At 39.0% G+C, this 23,606-nt stretch overlaps 1 protein-coding gene across 1 annotated transcript in view; it reads left to right on the forward strand.

Annotated features, from left to right (window-relative positions):
• KMT2C (lysine methyltransferase 2C) overlaps window positions 1-23,606 on the forward strand; it is a 298,335-nt gene that overhangs the window by 61,238 nt on the left and 213,491 nt on the right. The window contains exon 2 of the mRNA XM_007469801.1: window positions 16,698-16,786. Coding sequence (XP_007469863.1) covers window positions 16,698-16,786 — 89 coding nt within the window. The remainder of the gene's footprint in view (window positions 1-16,697; window positions 16,787-23,606) is intronic.

Raw genomic sequence — 23,606 nt, forward strand, 5'->3', positions numbered from 1 at the left:
AGAAATTTGGTATTGTTTTGAACGTTTTTTTTGGCTGCACTGCACGGCTTGTGGAATCTTAGTTCCTCGACCAGGGATTGAACCTGGGTCCACAGCAGTGAAAGTGGTGAGTCTTAACCACTGGACCAGCAGGGAATTCCCTTCATTATTGATCCTTTGTAAATAAATTTCCCTTCCCCATAATAATTTTAGTATTTTCCTTTATCCTGTCCTTCTATCTATAGTTCACCACAAAACACTGTTATGAAAATAGTTTACTGGAATGCAGGATTTTAAAAAACAGAGTCAATACATTTTCTAAAAAATGACTTAATTTTTTGGGCACTTTTAGCTTTATGGAATTGCACAGAAAGTACGGTTCCCACACACACACCCCGCTCCCTAAGAAAATTTATTTAAAAGGAAATTTCAGGCAAATAAAATGGATGTTAGCATTTGTAATTCAAAGACCTTCTGAAAAACAGATCTTTGTGTGGGCCTCTTCCTTGTGTTTCTTTCTTCCCCTATTTTTTGAACTGTCATTCTTAACAAATGCTTAAACTTCACAACTATCCATCATGGCAAAATTCCATACTACTATAAATTCTTTGATTGCACAGTCGTAAAACAACAACAATAAAAATGATATGTTTAGGTATTTCTTAGAAAGTTTTATTTTTATTTATGGTAATTATATACTTCCCCCTTACTCCAGATGTTCTAGACTTTGTGAAACTTAAACTTCAGCTAAACAGTCATACCTGTAGACACTACTTACTGTGTGTAATTATCAGCTGTAAGTACCCCTGACTATAAAGAGTTCACACTTATTATGTAGGAAGGATGATGCCATTTTAATTGATTATGGCCATTTTGAGCTGCTGTGATGATTTTTGGCTATTTAATGGGAATATGGGTACTTTTGATTTTTCTTTGCATTGGCTTAATGTCCTTATTGCTACATAAATTTGCCTTGACAATTACTAGCATAGTGTTTTAGTCTCTATAATTTTCCTCCGAAACTTTTTTGACATGTGAGACTTAAATAAGAGCTTTATTCTGGGCTCTGTATTTAGAATATCTTTGGTATATTTGTACAAATTACACTCCTACTAGTGTTTTGTTTTCCTTTAACTGGCCAGCTGAAGGAGTTATCACTCTTTGTTAATTTGTTAGTAAAATGATATCTCCTTTAATTTCCATTTCTAAAATTGTTAGGTTGAATGTCTCATGTGTTTAAAGACTATTTCATTGTCTTTTTCAATTGCTGGCCATATTCTTTGATTTTTCTATTGAGAATTTGTTCTTTTTCTCTCTCTTTTTAAAATTTTTATTGGAGTATAGTTGACTTACAATGTTGTGTTAGTTTCACGTGTACAACAAAGTGAATCAGTTATACATACATATATATATCTCCATTCTTTTTCAGATTTGTTTCCCATATAGGTTATTACAGAATATTGAGTAGAGTTCCCTGTGCTATAGAGTAGGTCCTTATTAGTTATCTATTTTAGATGTAGTAGTGTGTATATGTTAATCTCAATCTCCTAATGTATCACTTCCCCGCACGTTTCCCCTTTAGTAACCATAAGTTTGATTTTGATATCTGTGAGTCTGTTTCTGTTTTATAAATAAGTTTATTTGTATCATATGTTATTAGAGTCCACATATAAGTGATACCGTATGATATTTGTCTTTCTCTGTCGACTTACTTCACTTAGTATGATAATCTCTAGGTCCATCTGCCAAGTGGCCAGAATGGCCATCACCAAAAAATCTACATATAATAAATGCTGGAGAGGATTTGGAGGAAAGGGAACCCTCCTACACTGTTGCCGGGAATGTAAATTGGTACAAACATTATGTTTTTTTCTCTTACAAAAATATTACTTTGTTGCTGTATTAGTAATATTTTTAGGAAAATTATTTAATGGTACCTAGTAAGTGACATATTTTAGGTGGCTTAAGGGTCAAATGATATTCTAACCATAGAACAGTAATGCTGTGGCTTGATATTTTATTGTGCATGTATATGGATATAATCATATACATAGATATAAATCAGGTTATTAAAGTGTAGATGAATATGTGCCCTTTATGAAACTCACGGGGAGTGAAAACTTAAAGGCCGTTCCTTGGCCCTCATTTTCCTTCATATCTACAGAAGAAACCACTGTTACCAGTTTGGTGTGTAGCATTCTAGGTATATTGCCCTATTTGTTAGTGTATACACCTGCAAATGTACATGCTTATATGCATATTTGTACATTTGTATACACTTATAAAAATTCATGGACTCATATATTCTGTAATGTCCCTTTGCCTCTTGAAACTGTGTCTTAGAGAGCTTTCTATTTTAGTGCAAATAGAAAGTACAAATACATTGTAGTGATCAGAAACTGCAAATCATTGAGTGGGTAGAGCATACTTTATTTAAATATTCCTTTGATCAGCTTTTAAGTTGTTTGTGCTATAGTGAACATCCTTATATATTTCCACATCTATATCTATTCTCTATATATTTATGTGCATGAGATAGGATAGATTTCTAGATGTGAAAGTGATCAAGTGGTGTGCATATTTTATAGCTTGATAGATATTGCTGAATTGCCTTTTATTATATGCTGTACCATTTACATCCTTGCCAGCTGTTAGGAGTGAGCACTTGTCTCTTCTGTACTCCCACAATCACTGAATATTATCAGTTTTCTTCATTTTCCGTTTCATTGTTTGATCTCCCTGATTACTTTGCGAGGTTGAACACTTCACCATGTTTTATAGGTCAGTTCATTTTATCTATCAGTTGCTTGTTTGTATTCATTGTCCCTTTTCCGGTTAGGTTTATCTCTCAATTTACTTGGTTTTTCCTTTATATCAATAAGTAAAGTTTTATTATATTTCTCATTCAAGTTGTTCCTAGTAACTTGATTGTTATTGCCTCTCTTTTCATTACATTTGAATTGATTATCGCTGTTTGTTTAATAGGACGTATAGGAAAGTCGCTGATGTTTATATGTTACTGTGGTGATCAGTCTTACAGAAAACTCTGTTAGAGCTTTTCAGTTGATTAACTTGTATCTTCTAAGTAGATGTTGGCGATGTTATCTGTCAGTGATGACAGTTTTGTCTAGTCCCTTGTGGTATTAAAACTTCTTATTTCCCTTTGTTTACCTTAATTACATAACATTCAGCCTTAGGTTACATGGCTTTCTTTTTCTTTTTCTTTTTCTTTTTTTGCGGTTTGTGGGCCTCTCACTGTTGTGGCCTCTCCCATTGCGGAGCACAGGCTCCGGACGCGCAGGCTCAGCGGCCATGGCTCACGGGCCCAGCCGCTCCGCGGCATGTGGGATCTTCCCCGACCGGGGCACAAACTCGTGTCTTCTGCATCGGCAGGCGGACTCTCAACCACTGCGCCACCAGGGAAGCCCTACATGGCTTTCTTTTAAAGTTTGACTCCATATAAGATTTTTCTGTTCAGTGGGAAGCAGGACTGTAACTTGCTTACCTTTAGAATGGTTAGGTAGTTATCTGAATTCTAGTTACTAAATTCCTAGTTTTCCTCTTGAGTTGTAGAACCATTGTATTCATTCAGCAAAGCACATATTGAGTGACTGTGTAATGTCTGGTGCTGTTAGATGTGGGGAGTGCAGTAGCGACTAAAACAAAATTCCAGCCCTAGTGGAGATTACATTCTATCTTAAGAGACAGATTAATAAAATAACAATAAATGTAATGTGGGGCACAAACAAGAATGAAGCGGGGAAATGGATAGCAAGTGACAGGCCCTATTTTGTGGATTTGCTCATAAGAAATGTCCTCTCTGAGGATGTGACATTTCAGCGAAAACCTCAATGAAGAGAAGCCTGTGACTATCTGGGAGAAGTGTTCTAGGCAGAGGAATCCATAAATGCCAAGGCCCTGAAGTGGAACATCTTAGGTGTGTTTATGAAGCACTAGGTGGCCAGTACAGCAGGATGGCAGAGTGTAAGCAGGAGAATGTTCGCGTGTGAGGATCAGAGGTAACCAGGACAGGCACATCGTGTAGGTAGGACAAGGGGACTTAGGGACTTCATCTAGAGGAGAAACCGCTGGAGGATTGAGAGGAAGAGAGTGACCTGTTTTTAATTTAATATTCAGAAGGATCACCCAGAATTGTTTGGGGAGCTTGTAGGCCAGTGAGAATGGAAACAGGGAGGCTGCTAATTGCGATATAGCCAGCGGTTAAGAATATTGGCTATGGAGTTAGACCTATTACTTTTTTTTTTTTCCTTCAACTAAGACGGGAAAAGAGATGATTTATTGTTACATGTTACATTCAGCCACAACTGAGAATAGAATTAGTCCAGTATGTCAAAGGTCCAGGGCAAAGGACCAAAAGGGACCGTTTTAATACGAGCAAGGTGGGTCTCTCAAAGGTGGTCGAGGCGATCAGAATGGCCATCGATGTTCCAGATCCACTGAGACAAGTTCTAGACAGTAGGCAAGCAGTCCAACAATTTGTGCCAGCGTCCCTGGCCTCTGGCTTCCATGGTCCCTGGCCTTTCTGCTCCTGCGGCTCCCATGGGTGTACAAGTTTACTTGGACCTCTGCCTCATCTTTCTTCTTTTGTGCTTCAGCCTGCACATTCGCCTATTCCTCCACTTCGCTCTCATGGCGCGGAGGTTTCTCAGAAGATGGCGCTCTAGACCTATTGAATTTGAGTAGACTTGAAGATCCGTTATCTTCCCTGAGCTTCATTTTATTCATCTGTAAGGTAGAGATGGTGCTAAAGCAGTGGCTCTTACGTACTAAATACTCAGTAAAGGTTAGTTGTATGATTCCCAATTGTAACAGTAACAAAAAGAATGATGGTGACTTGAGGCTCTTAGCAGTTGTAAATGGTGAGAAGTTTGCATGTTTGGAATACAGGTCTCTCCTGCTATCCGAAAGTAATGTTCTTATGAAGCCTTTCATAAGCCGAGATGGCATAAAGCGAAGAAGCAGTTACCCCTTTTTTTTTGAAAAGTGAAAATCCTCTTGGGATTTCTTTTGGTTGATGAAAACAGGTACTAATGTAGGTCTCTTGTGAAAGTGAAGTGGCATAAAGTGATCTTTTGAAAAGTGGGGGCTGCCTATATATCTTGAAGGTAGAGCTGACGAGATTTGCTGACATGGTGTATGGGGAATGAGAGAAAGGGATCTATAAAGTTATGGAGCTGGGTTACTCAGGTGATTGATGCCACTATCGACTGAGGTGGGAAACATTGGAAAAAGCAAGTTTCAGAGGGTAGGGTGTGGAGTCACATTTGGTTTTTGATGTATTAACTTTAGAGATGTTGTTGAGTAGACAGTTAAATATGAGTTGTAATTCAGTAGAGAGGTAGGAAATGGAGGAATTTGGGAGTTAACAACATATACATAAAGAGACTGGGTGAGCTTACCCAGGGAATGAGCCTTTGTATGTAGAGAAGAGATTTAATGACAGAGCCCTGGACACTCTACCAGTTAGGGGTCAGTAAAGAGGAAGAGGAACCAGCAAAGGAAGTGAGAAGCAGCAGCCAGCGTGGTAGAAGAATCAGGAGAATGTCATGTCCAAGAAGCTAAGGAGAAGACGAGCACTTGTCTCATGGGCATATGGCAGATTGAGGATTGGCAAGTTGTAGGTGCTTGGTAGAGTAACTAGATAATTTATTGATCAAACCAAGACACCCCCCAACCCCCTTTTCTGGCTGCACCACACAGCATGTGGAACTTCCCTGACCAGGGATCGAACCCGTGCCTCCTGTAGTGGAAGCGCAGAGTCTTAGCCACTGGACCACCAGGGAAGTCCAAACCAAGATATTTTGAATGTGACAGGAGCACAATCATTATGCCAGAATGACAGGCCTAAACTGGCACCGTCCAGGCAAACCCAGTTGTTTGTTACCCTGTTCTTTAGTGACCCTGATCCCAGCCCCTTCAGTGGGATGTGGGGGAGGACATTCAGATAGAGAGGCATGGAGCTGAAGTGGAGAATGGGATACAGAACTTTTTCAAGGAGTATTGTTGTAAGGTTGGTGTGGAGAAGTGGAGCAGTAGCTGGGAGAGGATGTGGAGTCCAGAGAGGGGTTTCTTTTTTCTTTCTTTAAAGAAGATTGTTGTTATTGCAGTAAACTGTATGCTGATGGGACTGATTTTCAGAGTAGGAAAGGTTGATAATTCAGGAGGAGAAGGGAATAATGCAAAGTTCATGTTCAGGAAAGAAAATGTGATCCAGAACACAGGTAGAGGGATTGATGTCAGCTATAGGAGCATACATAGTATGTTTAATAGGAGGGAAGGTAAAGTATATGGGAAACATTCAGGAATATCGGAGGGTTTGGTAGGAGGATATGGAAACTCTTCTGACTACCTCTATTTTGCCGTTGAAATAACAAGCAAGTTCTGTCAACTGAAGGGTGTAAAATGGAGAGTCTTAAATTTTTTTTTTTTTTTTTTTTACTTTTGGCTGCGTTGGGTCTTTGTTGCTGCGTGTGGGCTTTCTCTAGTTGCGGTGAGCAGAGGCTACTCCTCGTTGGGGTGCACGGGCTTCTCATTGTGGTGGCTTCTCTGGTTGCAGAGCATGGGCTCTAGATGGGGCTCCAGTAATTGCAGCACGTGGGCTCAGTAGTTCTGGCTCGCAGGCTCTAGAACACAGGCTCAGTAGTTGTGGCGCACGGACTTAGTTGCTCTGTGGCATGTGGGATCTTCCCGGACCAGGGATTGAAACCATGTCCCCTGCATTGGCAGGTGGATTCCTAAGCACTGCGCCAGCAGGGAAGTCCCTTAAATGTTCGAAGACAGAAAAAGTATGAAATAAATGTCTGAGGTAATGGGAGAGTAAACTGGCCCAAGTGGAGATTGCTGGGCAGCAGTGAGGGGCTTCTTGAGGTGTGAGGTTAGAAATACAAAGTGAAGTCAGTAGCCTGGCTGTGTCTTTTTCCCTCAGCTTGAATTCACAGACCAGAGTAGGTGGAGGGTTAGATTTAATAAGGATTGAGGTTTTTCACAGACAAATATAATGGAATGAAATAAAAGGAAGTATTGAGGGTCTATGTAACAGAGTGATTATAACTGCTGACCATGGGATCCAAGCTGGGAAAAGAGGTAATAAAGATACGGGGATGAGGGGAGGGTCCCAGTGTCAATAGCTAACAGTGAGTGCCTACCAGGGAACTGGCGCTGTAGGTGCTTTACATTCAGTCCTCAAACTAATCCTGTGAGGTAGTGCTTTTGTACCACTTTACAGATGAGGAAATTGAGGCACTGAGTTTAAGCAGCTCATATATGGTTGTGCAGCTGGTAATTAGCCTTTTAATACAGGCAGTATGGCTCTGCAATCCATGCTTGTAACCACTGTATCACAGCTGCCTTTTAGCTGAACCGTGAGAAGCTGGTAGGGGAGACGAATTGGCAGATCCTGTAAGGTTGGAGATTATTGGAGTGAGGTCCTAGAGGGTGTAAAGCTCCTATGCACACAAGTATACAAATACCTGTTCAAGTCCCTGCTTTCAACCTCTTGTTTTTTTGAGAGTGTGTGGGTCAACATGTCTTGGTCCAGTGGAGTGAAATCCTGAGACACTTAGAGGAGAGATGGTCTTGAGCTTGTAAGAATTTTTCCTTTGCCAGTTTTGATGTGTGAGGGGTTGAGTAACGGAGTTCTGACTGAAGTTATGTTTGGTAGCGAATACAGGCACTGGTCCAAGATAGCTAGCTCCCCTACCCCCAACAAATTTTTTTTTTTAAGTTGAAGTTTAGGAGGAACCAGTAGTTTTACAGACCTCAGTTCATGGGTCTTCTCCCCGTGGATCTGTTGCCCTCACCACAGTTTAGCTCTTACCAACTGAGTGACTTTGGGTAACTTATTCAGCCTTTCTTAATTTCAGTTTCGTTATCTGTAAAATGGGAACAGCAATGTCTACTTCAACAGGATAGTTAAGAGGATTCAGTGAGAATAATGTACTTTAAGGTTTTTTTTTTGTTTTTGCTTCATGTATTTTGAAGTTCTGTTGTTAGGTATACATACGCATTTAGAATTAGAATTATGTGTTGTTGGGAATCAGTATTATCAATATGTAATATCCTTCTTTATCCCTGGTCATTTTTTTTTGTATGATATTAGCATATCCACTCCAGCTTAATTTTGATTAGTGTTGCATGGTATATGTTTCCTTAAATATGTCATTATATTTGATTTCAGTTTCAAGTAGGCAGCATATAGTTGGGGCATTTTCTTTTTTAATTGATTCTGACACGATCTCTGTATTTTGATTGGAGTGTTTTTAGGCCACTTATGTTGAATGTAATTATTAATTTGTTTTGATTTAGGCCCATCATTTGTTATTTATTTCTAGTGAGCCTTTAATTTTGGTTTTGTAATTTTTTATTTCTAAAATTTCTTCTTTATGTCTTTTCTTTATTTGCTCATACTTTCTATTTTAAGTTTTAAGAGTATCGCTCATTAGAACATTTTATAATAGCTGCCTCAAAGTGCTTATCAGATAATTCCAACCTCTGTCATTTTATCATTAGCCTTTTTTGTTCATTGTACTTTTTCGTGTGATTTGATATTTTTGTAGTTCTTTAATGTATCAAGTAATTTGGATTGTTTCTTGAACAATTTTAGATATTATAAGACTGTGTGTTTTAAAAACATGGAGAATGGTGGTAATTTTGATTTAGCAGGAACTTGGCCTGGGTAGGTCCAAGCTACAGGTTTCAACCAGCCTTTTGTGGGCTTGTAGTAAGGTCAGTTTAGTTTTCAAAGCCTTTTGCAGGACTGTTTCTATTTGTACTGTGTGTGCAGTACCAAGTAATCAGTCTGGGACCTGGCCAGAGGTCTGTTAGCTCAGTTCTGAAAGGCTTTCTTATACTAATTAGGATCAGGTCCACCCATGGGCAGGTTGTTGGTCAGGTCAGGTGAACTCTCTCATTTTCTGCACCTCAGCAATCACTCCTGGGTTTCAGACTTCTTTGAGTTCAGGCCAGGAGATACTGGAGAGGTAAAATAGAAGTAAACTTAGTGATGCTTTGGTAGTACTTTGAATTTTGGTGTCTGTTCCTGAACAACCTGCTGTTGTATGTCTTTAAGGAAACTCAAATAGCTGTTTCATGAATTATTTACATGTTTTATAGTTACACTCAGTGAGAGAAAAAGTTTGGCATATATTCCTTCATCTTATTTAGAGCTGGAGCCCCTTGACAATCTTTTGTTTGGGACTTTTATGTGTGTATTTAAATCGAAAAATAGGTTGTAATTTTATTTTCTTTCATTACCCTTGTTTTGACTCAGTATGTATGACAATTATAATATCTGCAAAAAATGGGTAGTAGAGTGTTCCTTTTTTATTCTATGGAACAGGTCTCTGTTTATGATGGATATTGGTTGTATACAGTGTCTTTGATTTTGTTGTCAGTGGAATGCCAGCCTCATAGAATCAGTTGGAAAGTGTTTCCTTCTCCATTATTTACAGAAGATAGTGCAGGATTAGTATTATTTCTTAACAGTTTAATGGAATTCATCAGTAAAGCCATTTGGGATTGGATTTTCTTTGTGTGAAGGTTTATACTTACAAATTCAATTTTTAAAATAGATAACTGGGTTATTCTATTTCTGGGTTTTCTATTTCTATTTCTATTCTTAAGTCATTTTTGGTAATTTGTGCCTTCCAAGGATTTTGGTCCATTTCATCTACGTTGCTGATTCATTGACATAAAATTATTTATAATATAATGTCATTGTCCTTTTAATGTGTGTAGTTTCTCTAGTGATGACCCCTGTTTCAGATTTTCTGTTGGTAGTTTGTGAGGGTTTTTTTGTTTGTTTTTCATTTCTTGATCATTTTTGCTCGAGTCATCTATTTTATTCTTTCAAAGAAGTATCTTTTGGTTTCATTGATTTTTTAAAAAATTGTTATGCTTTTATATCATCGATTTCTGCTCTTTATTATTTCTTCCCTTCTATTTATTACAGGCTTGATTTGATTTTCATTTTTTAATTTCTCAAAGTAGAGGCCTGTATTACTATTAGAGTTGAGCTGTTATTTTCTGATTTAACTATTTTTTTTTTTTTTACTCTTTATTTTTATTGAGGTGAAGTTGATGTACTATATTACAGAAGTTTCAGGTGTAGAAAATAGTGATTCACAATTGTTTTACAATTTTTAAAGGTTATATTATTCAGTTTATAGTTACTATAAAATATTGGCTATATTCCCTGTGTTGTACTGTATATCCTTGTAGCTTATTTATTTTATATATAGTTGGTACCTCTTAATTCCTTGATATAGGAATCTTACATCTTGACCCTGATATAACTATCTTGCCCTTGATATAACTATTTAAGTAAGTTTCCCTCATTCACTGCTTACCTGAATCTTAAAAATTTTGAAATGCTGTCTTTTCATTTTCATTTAGCTCAAGCTATTTTTTAATTTCCTTGTCATTTCTTTCTTGACTAGTGGCTTATTTAGAATTGTGTTGTTTACTGAATATTTGAGGATATTGCATACATCTTTTTTGTTTGTTTACAGTTTAATTCTCTTATGACCAGAGAACATGTTCTATATGATTTCAGTCTTCTAAAATTTGTTGAACTTTGTTTTAAAGCCTACAGTATGGCTTATTCTCTGGATTGTGTGTTGGGAAAAAGTAGGTATCCTCTTCTGTCTTCTGTCTCTTTATGGAGTTTTGTGTCTACCTGTAGCAATTATTGAGCAGAGTGTCAATATCCAGATGTGATTGTGGGTTTAAATATTTCGCCTTGCAATTATGTATTTTGAAACTTTGCTATTGAGTGCATACATATTTAGGACTGTTATCTCCTTGATGAAGGTTCTTGTTTTCTTAATTTAATCTGATAAAATTTGCCTTTGAATTGTTGTGTTAAGACCATTTACGCTTAACGTAATTATTTATGTGGATGGGTTTAAATCTGCTTGCACTTTGTTTTATATTTGTTCGTTCTCTCCCATTTTATCCTTTGTTTCCTTTTATTCATTTCCTGTCTTTTTTGGGTTAATTGAATATTTTTTTAGGATTCTATTTTATCTCCATTTGACTAATAAGCTGTGTGTGTGTGTGTGTGTGTGTGTGTGTGTGTGTGTGTGTTTACAAAGCAGTAGCTCTAGGATTTACGTTACACATTTTTAACTCATCAGAGTCTACCTTCAATTAATATCAGTTCAGATATAATAAAAAGCCTGTACATCAGTATACTTTTACCCTCCAGTGTTTTGAACTATTGTTGCCATATATTAAAATTTTATGTATATTATGAAATCCACAGTAAATTATTATTATTATTATTAATTAATTAATTAATTTTTTTGCGGTACGCAGGCCTCTCACTGTTGTGGCCTCTCCTGTGCGGAGCACAGGCTCCAGACGTGCAGGCTCAGCGGCCATGGTGCATGGGCCCAGCCGTTCCGCGACATGTGGGATCTTCCCGGACCGGGGCACGAACCTGTGTCCCCTGTATTGGCAGGCGGACTCTCAACCACTGCGCCACCAGGGATGCCCCTCACAATAAATTATTTTTGCTTTGAACAGTGAGTTAACTTTTAAAAAGATTTAAAAATAAGTCTTTTATATTTATTCACATAGTTATCATTTCCATCACTCTTTATTTCTTTCCATAGACGAATTTTGATCCAAATTTTTATTGAGTATTATTTTCCTTTTTTTCTGAAGAATTTCCTTAACGTATCTTCTAATGAAGGTTTTTTGGTGAAGAATTTGTTTAGCGTTTGTTTGAAAAAAATTTTAGATTACTATTATCTATGTATCTATCTATGGCTGTGGCGGGTCTTTGTTGCTGCACGCGGGCTTTCTTTAGTTGCAGTGAGCTGAGGCTACTCTTTTTTGCGGTGCACAGGCTTCTCATTGCAGTGGCTTCTCTTGTTGCGGAGCACGGGCTCTAGGGCACGCGGGCTTCAGTAGTTGCAGCACGTGGGCTCAGTAGTTGTGGCTTGTGGGCTCTAGAGCGCACGCTCAGTAGTTGTGGCGCACGGGCTTAGTTGCTCCGCGGCACGTGGAATCTTCCCGGACCAGGGCTTGAACCCGTGTCCCCTGCATTGGCAGGGGGGGGGTTTTCCACACCAACCACTGTGCCACAAGGGAAGTCCCTACTATTGTTTCTGAAGGATACCTTTTGCTGCATGTTTTATTCAAGGTTTATGTGTTTTTTTTTGTTTGTTTTTTTCTTTAATTGTTTTTCCATGCACTTTTAAATATGTTGTTTCACTGTCTTCTGGCTTACATAGTTTCAGATGAAAAAGTTGCAGTTATTCTTATTTTTGTTACCCTGTAAACAGTATGTCTTTTGGGGGGGTTGCTTCTAAGCTTTTCTTTTTATTACTGTTAGCAAATAGACTATTAAGTGCCTTACTGATGTGTATGTGTGTGTCTGTTAGGGATTTTGTTGTGCTTCTTGTGTCTGTCAGGTTTTGTTTTGTTTTTTTTTTTAATTTGCAAGATTTTGTAGCTGTTATTTCACTAAATATTTTTTCTGTTCCCTTCCCTCCAACTCCAACCTAACACCTATTAGACTGGTTGTTATCATCCCACAGGGCACTGCATGCAGCTGTGTTTGTCTTTTTTCACTTTGTCCTTTATTTTGGGAAGGTTGGTTTTTTTGTTTATTTGTTTTTTGTTTGTTTGCTTTTTGCTATGTCTTTAAGGTCAATCATCTTTTCTTTTGCAATTTCTAATTAAATGTTAATCTTGCAGATTTTCATTTGATGTCATCTTTTGATCTTACTTCTGTTAGTTACAGTTTCTTAACATTTTGTTACCTTCCATTTCTCTTCTCCTTTCATGTTTTCCATATTCAATAAGATATGAGGCATACTGATAATAGCTGGTTTAATATCCATGATTATCCCTCTATTGCCTCTGTTGTTTTGTTTCTATTGCTTGATTTTTCTTCTGGTTATGACTCATATTTTCCTGCTTTTTTGTATAACTTATAAATTTTTATAATGCCACACATTTTGATTTTGTTGTTGTTTGTTATTATTTATTTGTTTTTGGCCATGTTGGGTGTTCATTGCTGTGTTTGGGCTTTCTCTGTTACGGCGAGCGGGGGCTACTCTTCCTTATGGTGTGTGTGCTTCTCGTCGCGGTGGCTTCTCTTGTTGCGGAGCACAGGCTCTAGGCATGTGGGGTTCAGTAGTCGTGGCGTGTGGGCTTAATAGTTGTGACGCAGAGGCTTAGTTGCTCCGTGGCATGTGGGATCTTCTCAGACCAGCGATCAAACACATGTTCCCTGCGTTGGGAGGCGGATTCTTTTTTTTTAAGGGAATTCCTTTATTATTATTATTAAAATTTATTTATTTATTTATTTAGGTAGGTAGCTAGCTAGCTAGCTAGCTGTGTTTGGTCTTCGTTTCTGTGTGAGGGCTTTCTCTAGTTGCGGCAAGCGGGAGCCACTCTTCATCGCGGTGCGTGGGCCTCTCACTGTCTGCAGCCTCTCTTGTTGTGGAGCACAGGCTCCAGACGCGCAGGCTCAGTAGTTGTGGCTCACGGGCCTAGTTGCTCCGCGGCCTGTGGGATCCTGCCAGACCAGGGCTCGAACCCGTGTCCCCTGCATTGGCAGGCAGATTCAACCACTGCGCCACCACCAGGGAAGTCCCTTTTGTTGTTGTTGAGTGGTAGATTTTGTTATAATACTTTGACAAGTGTTAAACTTTTTTTTTTTTTTTTTTTTTTGGCTACCAGTTGAATTAGTTGTGGATTATTTTGATTCTGTTGATATTTTGTCAGCTGTTTTAGGGATGGTCTAGAATAGCATTTGTTCTAGGCTTCATTTAGCCCTGTTCCTAAAGATGTGTTCTGAATACATTATATATAGTCATTGAGATCTTGGCACTCTGGCTAAAGGGAACATGTTTGATTCCTGGCTCTCTGTGAGCTCTGGGACTTGTTCGTATTGCAGCTCTTCTGTAATGGTTCTTTCCTTGGAAGCTGTTGCTTTTCAGCCTTGTGAGGTTTTATACCACAACTGTACAGTTTGGTATTCAGATAAAAACTCAAGGGTACCCTCATGCAGATTTCTGGAGCTTTTTCTCTGCACAGCTCGCTCTTACTGCGTACTCTGTTCGACATACTCTAGCCTCCTTTAGCACCCTTAACTGATGATTGAGCATGTGAATGCAATATGGAAATATAATTATTTTATTTTTGACTGCGTCGGGTCTTAGTCGTGGTACGTGGGATCTTCATTGCGGCATATGCGTGATCCTTTGCTGAGGTGGGGCTCCTTGCTGTGGTGCTCAGGCTTCTCTAGTTGTGGTGCATGAGCTCTCTAGTTGTTGCCTGCGTGTTCAGTAGTTGCGGTGCACGGGCTTAGTTGCCCTGAGGCCTGTGGGATCTTAGTTCCCCAACCAGGGATCGAAACGCATGTCCCCTGCATTGGGAGGCAGATTCTTGACCACTGAACCACTAGGGAAGTCCCTCTAAAGTTTTTTTTTTTTTAAGTTAAACATAACTTAAACATAACTACTACTACTTAAACATAACTATTTGCCTTAATAAATTCTAAAAATAATTATTCTCTCTTTTTCTATGAACAATAAAATCAACCTTAGCCCTGATCACCCTTTCCCATCAAGTTTTTGTCATCTCTTATTTGTTCTGCCTACTTTCCCCCTTCCCCTCATGAATGATGCTGTTTTGGCTGCTTGACTTGGTGTGTTATATTGGCAAATTTCTAATATTAAATTATACTTGCATTCTCATTATATTTATTGGTATTTTTTTTCATCCATAGTTTTTTGGATATGTTAGGATTTTGCTTTGGTTATTTCCTTTTAATTTTTTTTCTGTGGGATGAGTTTTTTTTTTTTTTTGCGGTACGTGGGCTTCTCACTGTTGTGGCCTCTCCCGTTGCGGAGCACAGGCTCCGGATGCACAGGCTCAGCAGCCATGGCTCACCAGGGAAGCCCGAGGATGACTTTTTGACAGTGTGTAGTATTGCACTTATAAAACTATTTGGACTTTGATTGCTTTAACGTAAAAAAATTTTTATATCTCCTTTATTGGTTTAGATGGATTAATATCCTTTTAAAAATAAGATTTAGGGCTTCCCTGGTGGCGCAGTGGTTAAGAATCCACCTGCCAATGCAGGGGACACGGGTTCGAGCCCTGGTCCAGGAAGATCCCACATGCCGCGGAGTAACTAAGCCCGTGCGCCACAACTACTGAGCCTGTGCTATAGAGCCTGCGAGCCACAACTACTGAAGCCCGCGTGACTAGAGCCTGTGTTCCACAACAAGAGAAGCCACCGCAGTGAGAAGCCCACACATCACAATGAAGAGTAGCCTCTGCTCCCCACAACTAGAGAAAGCCTGCACGCAGCAACGAAGACCCAACGCAGCCAAAAATAAATAAATACATAAAATTAAAAAAAGAAGATTTAAATAGGTTTCCTGTTGTTTAAAACAGTCTTTTTTGCTTTACCTTTTCATATTATTTTTCTCTATTCTTTATTGTTTTCAACTCTTAAGTGTTTTTCAAATAAATACTGTGTTCGTTTGTACTTTTTCTTTTTAGTAATGAAATAATTTAAAGCTCTGAAATTATCTGAGTACTCCTTTGTCAATTTCTAAGTTTTTTTTTTATATGTAAGTCTTTTTTTTCTTCTTTTTTATGTGTTTAAAAACTGGTTTTGACTGACTTCTATCCTTTATGAGACCTCAGAAACTTTAAAGGTCTTTTTAGTTAATTGCATTGGGTAAGAGAATTGTACTTTACCATGATTCTTTTTTTTTAAACATCTTTATTGAAGTATAATTGCGTTACAATGTTGTGTTTGTTTCTGCTGTATAACAAAGTGAATCAGCTATATGTATACATATCTTTCCATATCCCCTCCCTCCCTATCCCACCCCTATAGGTGGTCACAAAGCACCGAACTGATCTTACCATGACTCTTATGTTTATTTTACTTTACTGAAGTGTTTATAAATTAAAATCCATTACACTTGTAAGGCACGTGTGATTAGATCATGCTTCATAGTTAGATTTTTTGTTTTTTGGTGGGGGTGGTTTGCAGGAGTGTGCCTCACTTTCTCCTTAAGGGGTAGGTGTCTTAAAAATGCAGACATCTGGGCATCACTCCTCAATTTCATTAGATCTAGAGGTGTAACCTGGTGTGTGAACTTTGAACCCACTAGGTAGTTAAAAACCACTACTGTAGGGCTTCCCTGGTGGCGCAGTGGTTTGAGAGTCCGCCTGCCGATGCAATGGACAGGGGTTCGTGCCCCGGTCCGGGAAGGTCCCACGTGCCGCGGAGCGGCTGGGTCTGTGAGCCATGGCTACTGAGCCTGCACGTCCGGAGCCTGTGCTCCGCAACGGGAGAGGCCACAGCAGTGAGAGGCCCGCGTACCGCAAAAAAAAAAACAAAAAACAACACTACTGTAGACGGAGTGATCTCAAGGTCTGGTAGAAGAGGGGAAAACCTAGCCTGGAGAATACTTACAGATGTGAGTTATGATGACACAAACATATTAATATGGGCCTGTCCCTACATTTAGGTATAAGGAAGGGCTGAATATGTGGGAAAAATGGCTGTAAAGTGTGATATTTACTATTTGATATGGTAAAGTAAAGGAAAAATTGCCTAAATTATTTTGTGTACCTTCAACTTGTGCTTTATTTTGAGTATAATTCTAAGATTTAATGTGTAACATTTAATTATATGTTTATTTCTTTGTCCATAGGCCTCGAAGTAGAGGAAAAAGTACAGTGGAAGATGAGGACAGCATGGATGGGCTGGAGACAACAGAAACAGAAAATACTGTGGAAACAGGTTTCAAAACTTAATTTAAAAATTTAAGAATTTACAGAATAATTTTTACAGTTAGCAGTCGTCTGTACACCGAGTTCTAAAACTTCCATGTGCTAGAGTAGTTTAATAAGTAATGACAAAGTGAAAAAACTGAGTTTTCTCCCTTTTTTTCCCCCTAAAGCTCTGATTTAGTAGAAATCGTTTAATCTCTATAGAGAAAAATTTTATTAAAGCAAAATTAAAACTGGAATAAACAGTAATTCCAGGCCATTCGTATGATATCTCATGGGAGATTTCTGGCTTATGAACCATCTAGTGTTTGTTTATTGTGTTAGTATATATGTGAGGAAAAAATATGTTCCGTTAGCAAATAATGCTGTGAAATGCTGGGTGAGACCAGAGCAAATACTTCCTAGTCTACTGGACTTTTAGGTGCCTTAAATAAGCTAATGTGTGTTTTGCATCTGCAAAAGGAAAATAGAATAGGTTGCCCAAAGTAGTTTCCAAAGTTTACACCAAGTTAGTGATTTAATGAGCTGTCAGTGGGACTAGGGTTCATATTGTGTTCACAGGATATCTATGTGAGATGGTCTGTCATTGTCAGTATTTTTACAGTTGTTGTTTAGACATAGTTGATAGGCTTTTTCTCTGATGTTGAATGTCACCACCTTGGTGCTTACAGAATGTCATACAGTTTTTAGAGAAAATTAGAATTTGCCGTATCTTTATAATATAATTTTCCATGAAATACTTTTGGTTGTCAAATGTGTTGCTATTATATCCTTGTAATTCTTGGAAAAGCCTTCAAAAGTTCTGCAGTTCTCATTCCTTTTTCCCATAGCGTCTAGTTAAGTAGAGTGACAGGAGAGAAGCTTGGAAGTTCAGAATTCTACATTTTACCCTTTGGTGTACATTCATTACCACATTATTTATTTATTTTTATAAATTTATTTATTTTATTTATGTTTTTTTTTGGCTGTGTTGGGTCTTTGTTGCTGCATGCAGGCCTTCTCTTGTTTCGGCGAGCAGGGGCTGCTGTTCATTGCGGTGCGCGGGCTTCTCATCATGGTGGCTTCTTTTGTTGCCAAGCCTGGGCTCTAGGTGTGTGGGCTTCAGTAGTTGTGGCATGCAGGCTTCAGTAGTTGTGGCTCGTGGACTCTAGAGCGCAGGCTCAGTTGTTGTGGCGCACGGGCTTAGTTGCTCCACCGCATGTGGGATCTTCCCACACAGGGCTCGAACTTGGGTCCCCTGCACTGGCAGGCAGATTCTTAACCACTGTGCCACCAGGGAAGCCCCTCATTACCACATTACTTTAAACTTGGATTTGTATAAGTTCTCCACTAGTTATTTTTCATAGATTTTCCCCTTAATTTAAATTTTTTCTGTACTTTGTACCGTTAGTTTCTTGTGAAAAGTTTTTTGTAATTTTAAGTGACATTTGTGGTGTAACGATTACTTGCAAGTCCCTTTAAGCCAATGCTCTAAGACTGTCTACAGGTCCCGTTCGGTTGCACTTAGCAGAAGTCTCCCTGAGTACTCGGTCTTACTCTCTGAAGATGTAGCACGTCCCTTTCCATTGTCGTCTCCTTCTCCCATTGTCAATTTTAGTAAAATCTGTTCAACACCCAGACCTTGTAGCTCCTTGATTTCCTCAAAATCCTCTTCTCCAGCCCACCTCAGTCACTCATTCTTATGGCCGAACTTTAGCCTTTATCACTGTATCACTTACGAGGACACTTGCTGTTTCACTTCCAAAACTTCAGTTTCAACTGTCCTTACTATACCTTTTCTTTTACTAGCTCACTTTTTCCTAATATCCACACCACAGTAATTCTTCAGACACACTGAATTCTCCAACTCAGTGATCTTACTGATGGGGTGTGTCAGCCTCCTTTTCTAGTTCAGATTCTGTGATCCATTATTGTAGTTGTTCTGTTATGTACCCTAAACTCCTTTGCCATCCTCCCACTATTTTGCTTTCATAACAAAACTCAGACTCTGCATTTTAGCAGCGAAAATGGCTGGAGAAAACCATAAACTTGCTGACTGGTGGCATTTTAAACTTATGACCTCAAATCTCAAGTGGGTCATGATTGCTATCCTTCACTCATTATCGTCTACTTAGAATTCCCTCTCCCATTATCAGGGATAATTCTTTCACCACCTTTTCTTCTCCCTTCAAACGTCTGACACCTCATTCTTCATTTTTCAGTTGATGATCTTGCTTATTTCAATGAAAAAATAAATAGAAGCAATCAGGAAAGAAATTCCACATTTATCCGCAATCAAATCTTCTTTCTTGCTTGCGTCTCTGTCCATCTATTTTATTATACCTTCCTAACTTAAAGTGGGATGAAAAGTCTCTGGGGTCATCTACAGCCAACTCTTCTACCTGCGTCCCGGATTCTGTCCCGTTTGCGCCTTCGGTTTTCCTTGGTTTCTGGTATCAAGAATTTCTTCTCTCAGTGAATCATTTCCATTAGTATTAGCATTTGTTGCAGTATCACCCTTCTTAAACATAAGTAACTTCTCGTGGTCAGCTACCCCTTTTAGCTACCATATTGCACCTTTGCTCATCTTTATAGCAAAAGCCCTTGAAAGAATTGTCTATACTTAAGGTCGTTACTTATTTTTGACCATTTTTTCATGAACCTACTCCAGTCAGGCTTTCTTCCTCCTGCTCTCCCAGAGCTGGTTTTGATTTCGTATTTTGCCAAAACCACTGTTCAGTCTCTGTCCTCCTGAGGTATTCAGTGTCATTTTCACACAGCTAACCATTTTCAGGAGGAAAACTTTTTGTTTTAATTGGACTTTTTCAGGATGCCACATTCTCTTGCTTTTTCCTATCTCACTGATCTCTTTTGCTCATCTCACAGGTAAGGTGGTCTCATTTTTAGTTCAGTTGCTTTAAATATTATCTATGTGCTGGTAACTCTAAAAATTGTATTACCAGCTCTTTGCTTGCTTTGAACACAACCAGTATCTTCAGGTTACTTCTTAACATCTCCTCTTCCATGTCTTAAAAGGGTCTCAAACTTAATGTGTCTTCTGTGGAACTGTTTACTGTTGTCCCGAAACCTTCTATTCGTCCAGTGTTCCCACCTCAGTAAATGACATCGTGGATTGTTCAGGCTCGAAATATGGAGCCTGTTGGGAAATGCTTTGGGCTTTACCTTGATAACCCTGCTTGATTTCGGTCAGCTCTCATCTCCTCCTCTGCTGTTACTCCAGAGCTAGTCACCACCACTGCTCGTGTGGACTGCTCCAGGGGCTTCCCAACTGGTCTTGCTGCCTTTACTCTCACTCCATTCTGGTTTTGTTCTTCATGTAGTAGTGGAGTGAGCTTTTAATTAAAACCCAAAGTAAGAGTGTTTTATTTCCCTTCTGTAAACTATTCAAGGCCTCCAGAGATACTTAAAAGAAAACGTAAAGTCCATATATGATCTTCAAGCTCTACTGACCTTGGCTACCTGTCCATCCACATCTCCTGTCTTCCCCTTGCTCTCTGGGCTCCAGCCATATTCCTTTTTCAGGCACTTGAACTTTTTGTCTTCTTTGCTTGGAACGCCTTTCTCCCAGATACTCATGGAACTTCTTGCCGTACATCAGTCAAATTTCTACTCAGTGCTGTCTTGTTGGAGAGGCCTTTCCTGATCAACCTGTCAAAAAGCAGCACTTGTCGTGCTCTATCCTCTTCTCCTGCTTTACTTCTCCTCCTAGTATTTAACAGGTACGACATTATATTACATATTTGTTTGTGTGCCTTTCACACTAGAACATAAACTTCATGAGGTCAGGGATTTGTCTTGCTCATTGATTTATTCCCAGTGCCCAGAATACTTCCAGGCATATGATAGGCATTGATGAGATATATATATATATATATATATATATATATATATATATATCTCCTGTCCTGTATGAAAGTTAAATAAAGCCAATTGTGTTAGTCTTTGCTCTGTCTTTGTGCTTGGAAAGGCCGTTGTCCAGTTCCTTTAGTGAACACATAGGGCAAGCAGAATAGTAAAGAAAAGGATAAAGAACAGTTGTTAAAATTACCAACCTGCAAGCAAAGAGAAGAAAGAGTTTCGTAAATTTCTAATCAATTTAAAAGCACATTCCAGTTGACTGCAAGACTTTGACATCTCTGCACCGTCTCCAGGCCCAGGATTCATTGGAAGGTCTCTTACTCTGTGAATTGTGTGCCTTGACACATTTCTTTAACGATTTGTAGTAATTTAAGAGTATTTATTAAAATGAGTACTCTTTTAAGGTGTGTGTGGGGGGTGAGGGTTAGTGATGGGAATGAGTATCCTACAAGTGGTCATTGGGAAAGTAGCAAGAATTCTCACAGGTTTTTATGGTAAGAAAAATCCTCTCTTTTGGAGGTAGTGCAACTGTTGCCAGTTCTGTGTCCATTTTTCTTTATGAATAAAATCAACTTGAATGAAGTGCTAGTTACTTGAGGAGAGAAATTCCACTTTTCTTTGAGAGTCAGTCATTATATAATCAGGGCTTTGCAAACTTGTTTTAGTTAATTATAATTGGTTAATTATGATTTAGCTAATTATAATTAAACCTTTTTTTTTGAACTGCTGAAGTTGTCATTGTGTGGCTAGTGGGAGCCCCGTTCTGGCTGGCTTCTGAATCCTTTTTTTTAAAAAATTATTTATTTATTTGTCTCTGTTGGGTCTTTGTTGCGGTGTGCAGGCTTCTCGTTGTGGTGGCTTCTCTTGTTGCGGAGAGCAGGCTCTAGGCACGCGGGCTTCAGTAGCTGTGGCTCGCGGGCTCTAGAGCACAGGCTCAGTAGTTGTGGCACGCGGGCTTAGTTACTCCACGGCATGTGGGATCTTCCCAGACCAGGGCTCGAACCTGTGTCCCCTGCATTAGCAGGCAGATTCTTAACCACTGCGCCACCAGGGAAGTCCCTTAATCCTTTTTAATATCTCAAAATGTTTCAAAGTGGGCTTCCCTGGTGGCGCAGTGGTTGAGAGTCCGCCTGCCGATGCAGGGGACGCGGGTTCGTGTCCCTGTCCGGGAAGATCCCACGTGCCGCGGAGCGGCTGGGCCCGTGAGCCATGGCCGCTGAGCCTGTGCGTCCAGAGCCTGTGCCCCGCAACGGGAGAGGCCACAACAGTGAGAGGCCCAGGTACCGCAAAAAAAAAAAAAAAAGTTTCAAAGCTAGTGCTCGTTGGCAAGAATATGTTTCAGGCCCATCTTTAATACTCTCTGCCTCAGGATATGAAATCGCCTACTCTGTAAGACTACTAGTTCTTTTTAGTGGAGAATAGTATGAGAGATCATATTCTAGGCTGTAGGGATGCATATCATATTGTTTCTGTTGAGAATTAGTTATGTTAGTCCATTCTATATACTAGTAATTATATAGATGTGAGGCTGTATATACATGCTTAGAAATGTCAGTTCACATTCATACTTTCAGGTTACCACTAGCATAATTTTTTAAATAGACTTTAGTTTTTAGAACAGTTACAGGTTCACAGCAAAATTGAGTGGAAGGCACAGATATTCCCCATTTACCTCCTGCCCCTACACACGCATAGCCTCCTGTTTATCAGCACTCCCACCAGCATTGGTGCATCTGTTATGATTGATGAAACTACAGTGACACAGTATTTTCACCTTAAGTCCGTAGTTTACATTAGGGTTCACTCTTGGTGGTATACATTCTGTAGGTTTGGGAAGAATGTATAATGACATGTCTCGATCAATATAGTATCATACAGATACTTTCACTGCCCTGAAAATCCTCTGTGCTATGCCTATTCATCCTTTCCTCCCTTCTAAGCCCTGGCAACCATTGTTCTTTTTTCTGTCTCCACAGTTTTGTCTTTTCCAAAATGTAATATAATTGGAATCATACCATATGTAGCCTTTTCAGATTGGCTCCTTTCACTTAGTAATATACATTTACGGTTCTTTTCATGGCTTGAAAACTCATTGTTTTTATTGCTGAAAAATATTCTGTTGTATGTATGTACAGCAGTTTTCTGTTCACCTACTAAAGGACACCTTGGTTGCTTCTAGGTTTTTGCAATTATGAATAAAGCTGCTGTAAACATTTGTGTGCAGAGTTTTGTGTGGACATAAGTTTTCAGCTCCTTTGGGTAAATACCAAGGAGCATGATTGCTGGGTCATATGGTGAGAGTATGTTTAGTTTTGTGAGAAACTGCCAAACCATTTTTCCAAAGTAGATGTACCATTTTGCATTCCCACCAGCAATGAATGAGAGTTCCTGTTGCTTCACAGCCTCCCCAGCATTTGGAGTTGTCAGTGTTCTGGATTTTGGCCATTCTAATAGGTGTTTAATAGTATCTCATTGTTTTAATTTAGACTTCCCTGATAACATATGATGAGGGATACCTTTTAATATGCTTATTTTCCATCTGTATGTCTTCTTCCACTTACTCTGTTAAATTCTTTGACTCATTTTTTAATCAGGTTGTTCATTTTCTTAGTTTTGAGTTTTAAGCGTTCTTCATATAATCTGGATAAGAGTCCTTTACCAGATACGTCTTTTGCAAATATTTTCTTCTAGTCTGTGGCTTGTCTTTATGTATCTCTTGGCAATGTTTTATTCAGAGCAGAAATTTTAAATTTTAATGAAGTCTATCTAGCGTATCAGTTATTTCTCTCATGTATCATGCTTTTGGTGTTGTATCTAAAAAGTCATTGCCAAACCCAAGGTCATCTAGGTTTTCTTCTGTGTTATCTTCTAGGAGTTTTATAGTTTTACATTTCACATTCTGTGATCTTTTTTTTTTTTTTTTGCGGTACGCGGGCCTCTCCCGTTGCAGAAGCATAGGCTCCGGGTGCCGC

The sequence above is a fragment of the Lipotes vexillifer genome, unplaced genomic scaffold (genome assembly GCF_000442215.2).
Source record: "Lipotes vexillifer unplaced genomic scaffold, Lipotes_vexillifer_v1.1 scaffold472, whole genome shotgun sequence".
Taxonomy (NCBI): domain Eukaryota; kingdom Metazoa; phylum Chordata; class Mammalia; order Artiodactyla; family Lipotidae; genus Lipotes; species Lipotes vexillifer.